The 4626-nt window shown below is 43.8% G+C and overlaps 1 protein-coding gene across 1 annotated transcript; it reads left to right on the forward strand.

Moving 5' to 3' along the window:
- Positions 1–3607: 3607 nt before the first annotated feature.
- LOC130357369 (DNA damage-regulated autophagy modulator protein 1-like) lies at positions 3608–4342 on the forward strand. The gene has a single exon (XM_056560057.1). The coding sequence runs from the start codon at positions 3608–3610 to the stop codon at positions 4340–4342; it is 735 nt and encodes a 244-aa protein (XP_056416032.1).
- The last annotated feature ends 284 nt before the right edge of the window (positions 4343–4626 follow it).

A 4626-nucleotide genomic window follows, 5' to 3' on the forward strand; every position in this document is an offset into this window, starting at 1 on the left:
TATTTGAGAACCCCCCACTGCTCCCATATAGTAATTGAAAACCCCACAAAGCCCCCATATAGTATTTGAGAATCCCAGACTAATTCCATATAGTAGTTGAGAACCCCACTCTACTCCCATATAGTAGTTAGGTCCACCACACTGCTCCCATATAGTAGTTGAGAACCCCACACTGCTCCTATATAGTAGTTGGACCCCCCACATACCACTACTGGTCAAAAAGACACAGGCCTGCAAGGTCTGAATGGCTACAGTCCTACGTAGAGAACGCAGGTAGCGCTTTGCGGAGGGGGCCGGGCAAGTACAGGAAACAGGCAGCAAGTCATTAAAAAAATGAAGTGGCGGCCAGATGTGGCCCATGGGCCATGTGCCGGACACATACTGTAGAGCCACATTCAGCTTTTGTATCACTTCTCTGAGAAAACAGATAAAAAATGCTGTAAAGTGGGACATATGTGAGGAACAGCTGTTGGCTAAATGGTCGTTCTGCCTACAGGTATCTCACCTAACTCCATGTTTGTTTCAGTAGGCAATGGGGAATAAGCAGTCAGGGCCGGCATTAGGGCGGGGCATCCTAGGCAATTGCCTAGGGCCCCCATCCTAAAGGGGGCCCCTGAAAAGCTTTAAGGCAGTACTAACAATACTCCATTTTGCGCAAAATCGCGGTAAAATCGTGGCATTATGTAAAATGCGAATTTGTGTAAAATGCAGTATTCAGGGCATAAGGCACAGACACTCCTCCCCCTGTCCTGAGCATTCTGGAAGAGACGTCATCATGCTCAGCGCTCCACTAGTAAATCCCCCACACATCCTGCTTGCGCTCCACTACTCGGGGGCCCGGGCCAGCACTTTTTTTTATTTACTTCTACTATGTGCGGCCCTGCAGGGCTGAGGAGGCCAGAGGCTACTGGGAGCCCCTACTGATGTGACCCTGGGGCAGAAGCAACGCAGCCTCAGCCAACCCGGGTAAGGAGAGGCTTTGGGTTGGAGATGTGTATTGTATATATGTATGTGTATGATTTTGTATGATGTGTGCATGATATATTTATGTGTATGTATGATGTGTGTTAGATGTGTATCTATGATGTATGTATGTATGATGTGTGTATGAGGTTTGTTACAGTGTGTCACCCCAGTAGTAAGGAGATTACATGAGGAGGAGGTTTGTTACAGTGTGTCACCCCAGTAGTAAGGAGATTACATGAGGAGGAGGTTTGTTACAGTGTGTCATCCCAGTAGTAAGGTGATTTCATGAGGAGGAGGTTTGTTACAGTGTCTCACCCCAGTAGTAAGGAGATTACATGAGGAGGAGGTTTGTTACAGTGGTTCAGCCCAGTAGTAAGGAGATTACATGAGGAGGTTTGTTACAGTGTGTCACCCCAGTAGTAAGGAGACTACATGAGGAGGAGGTTTGTTACAGTGTGTCACCCCATTAGTAAGGAGATTACATGAGGAGGAGGTTTGTTACAGTGTGTCACCCCAGTAGTAAGGTGATTACTTGAGGATGAGGTATGTTACAGTGTGTCACCCCAGTAGTAAGGTGGAAGTGAAGGGTGGAGTGAAGGGGCAGCAAAATTAGCTTTTGCCTACGGTTGTAAAAATGGGGGGGGGGGAGTGGGGCAAAAAAATTGCTTGCCCAGGGTCCAATCAAAGTTAAAGATGGCCCTGGCAGTATTGGTAGTGTAAGTATCAGTGGCAGAACCGGGGGGGGGGGGGGGGGGAAGAGGAGGGATTGGCAATGGGGATTTTGCCCCCCCCCAGGTTAATTCCCCCCATCACTTTTAAGGACATCCCTATGTCCTGAAAGATCTTTCCTGGTCACAAGTTTGCACCTACTGCTATGGCCTATAAGCTATGAGGAGCGGTGGTCAGAGCACTGAAGCAGGGCAATACATAGACATACAGCCTCCAGCCATACACTATATATGGTTGTAGGCTGTATTTCTGTGGGGGAATATACTGCCAACCTAATTTGGGGGAATAAACTGACAGCCTAATATGGGGGAACTATACTGCCAGCCTAATGTGGGGGAACTATACTGCCAATCTAATGTGGGGGGAACTATACTGTCAACCTAATGTGGGGGAACTATACTGCCTATCTAATGTGTGGGAACTATACTGCCAACCTAATGTGGGGGAACTATACAAAAATATAAAATTGTACTATTCTGATCCCTATAACTATTTTATTTTTCTGTAAATGGGGATGTATGAGGTCATTTTTTGCGCTGTGATTTGTAGTTTTTATCGGTACCATTTTTGTTTTGATGGGACTTTTCAATTGCTTTTTTAGATATTTTTATGGTATTTGAAGTGACCAAAAATGTGCAAATCTGGTTAGTGCACTATTACGACATTTGGGGCCCCACTTTTGATTTTGCCTAGGGCCACGCTAAGCCTAAAACCGGCCCTGCCAATGGGAAATTACCTATTACCATGTTTAAACTGCACATTTTTTAAGTTATTTGCAAATATAGGAGCTCACCAGACCTCAATAATCTACACAGACCAATGAGGCACGTGCTATTATTCCATAGTGCAAGACCCTGATTCCGGCTCTATGGTCAATATGTCACCAGGGGAGGATGGGGGGGGGGGGGGGGGCTGACTGAGAAGACAGGTTGAGTTTTATTTTATTTGTTTTCCTTCCACAAACATTTTTTTTATGAACTTTTAATTATAAACATAAGGAAAGGGGGTGAAAGTGGTCGTGTGTAGCCCCCACAGGACAGCCATGAAACCGATGGACACAGTAGGTACTGTTACCATGTGATGTGTGGGGGCAAAGATACAGTTATATTGTGTAACTAAAGAAGGGCTGTCAATCAGCTGACCCAAAGATCTGGTGTAATAATATGTATGTTAGAAAAGCATATAAATATATATAAAATTGTACTGACATATTCTTGGTTTCTTTTAAAAGAGCTATATAAAAAAAACTAAGGAAAAAAGTCCATAATTCTTTTCTACATATTTTCTTTTGTATTGGACTTTACACAGAAAACAATAAAATATAATGTGGACACCTACAAATGTACAAATATATCCAAGTACAACCCCATCTGAAATGTATTTTTTGTTTGTTTTTTTAACCACCGAGCAGTCACAGAAATGTTAATACATATAAGGTACAGACCTGCAGGTTTATTTAAATGGAACTGTCAGAATAAAACCTTTTTATATGTTGTACATCTGACAAAACATTAACCTTTGTAGTAAAAGAAGAGAATTGGCAGAATTACAGACACATAAGGTTATATTCAGATGAATTCATGTTGAAAGAGATTTTGGAAAACCCTGTTGAAATGTGGATTCAGCCATTACTAGTTTTACTTGACTGTGGAAACACTAAATATCAGCAAATGGGATGCCAGGATTGTCTGCATAAAGATCTACAACACTGAGGACCAATCAGTATGCAGCATGATGGTGTTACCGAGATGAACCAAAGAATGACATCACAGATGTGACATCATCGAGTTCCGAGCCTATAGAAAAATCTGCCTGACAATCTGATTACACAGAGAGAGTTGGACAGAGACAGCGGCTTTTGCTTAGCGAATCTTTCCTTTATCTCAGCGATTTTTTGTTGTTTCTTTGTGCCATGGAGATCCAGGGATTAGGGTTCTTGCCTCTCCTTTGGGTCACATGGAACCTTTTGGGCCTCAGCACTGTTGTCACCTTGACCATCGCCCTAGGACATAACAGACAGCCGTTTATCAGTGACACGGCTGTAGGACATCCTGAGTGGATAATATATAAGGTTGTGTTCTTTGGTGCACCCATCATAGGAGTTGCCGTCGCCTACCTGCAGTACCGATTTATGTTCCTGCGCTCTGAACCATCTGCAAAGCATTTTAGGATTTACCAGAAGATCTTGTTTACCTTAGGATGCATCGTGTGCATAGGAACAGCCCTGAATGGCATATTTACTATGGGGAACAATCCTACAATACACAGGATCAGCTCAGGTATGGCATTTTTTTGTGGAGCCATATATAATATGTGCCAAGCTGGATTCCTTTACAAAAGGTCCTACAGCAGCCGGATTCTTTGCCATATAAGGCTGGCCTCCACCTTAGTGACTTCTGTGGTACTGCTGCTCTTCAGTGCTGGTCAGGTCTCCTTCTACATGGAGCTGTGCATCGGACACTGCGAGGCGATTATCTATGTCCCCGTCTTGGTGGCTGAATACCTGGGATTTTGCGGCGTCACGTTATACCAAGTGACCAGCTACACAGATTTTCAGCATCTGTCATTGAAGATTTCCAGAAATGACATTAACGTCAGCCTGAGGACCAAGATACCGGACCCGGAACAGAACCCTCCTGTGGAATAGTGAAGACTGAGGCCTATGACTACAGCCGGGGAGCCGAGAACGGACATTTATCCTGTGTATTATTCTTAATAAATATATATATTTATATATATAAAAAAACATGTCTCATCCTTCTCTTAATACCTGCCATTGGGGAAGAGTCAGAAAGCACATCACAGGGTTCAGCACTGGCATAATGTGGTCTGCTTAGCATGACACCATCATGGGTTGAAATGTAAATTAGGTTTAACCCCTTAAGGACCTAGGGCGTATGGATACGCCCTGGGTTTCTGGTACTTCAGGAC

This window comes from Hyla sarda, chromosome 2, assembly GCF_029499605.1.
Source record: "Hyla sarda isolate aHylSar1 chromosome 2, aHylSar1.hap1, whole genome shotgun sequence".
NCBI lineage: Eukaryota > Metazoa > Chordata > Amphibia > Anura > Hylidae > Hyla > Hyla sarda.

What these genes read in the sequence shown, in the direction of transcription:
- LOC130357369 (XM_056560057.1), top strand. Translation starts at nt 3,608, where the DNA reads ATGGAGATCCAGGGATTAGGGTTCTTGCCTCTCCTTTGGGTCACATGG.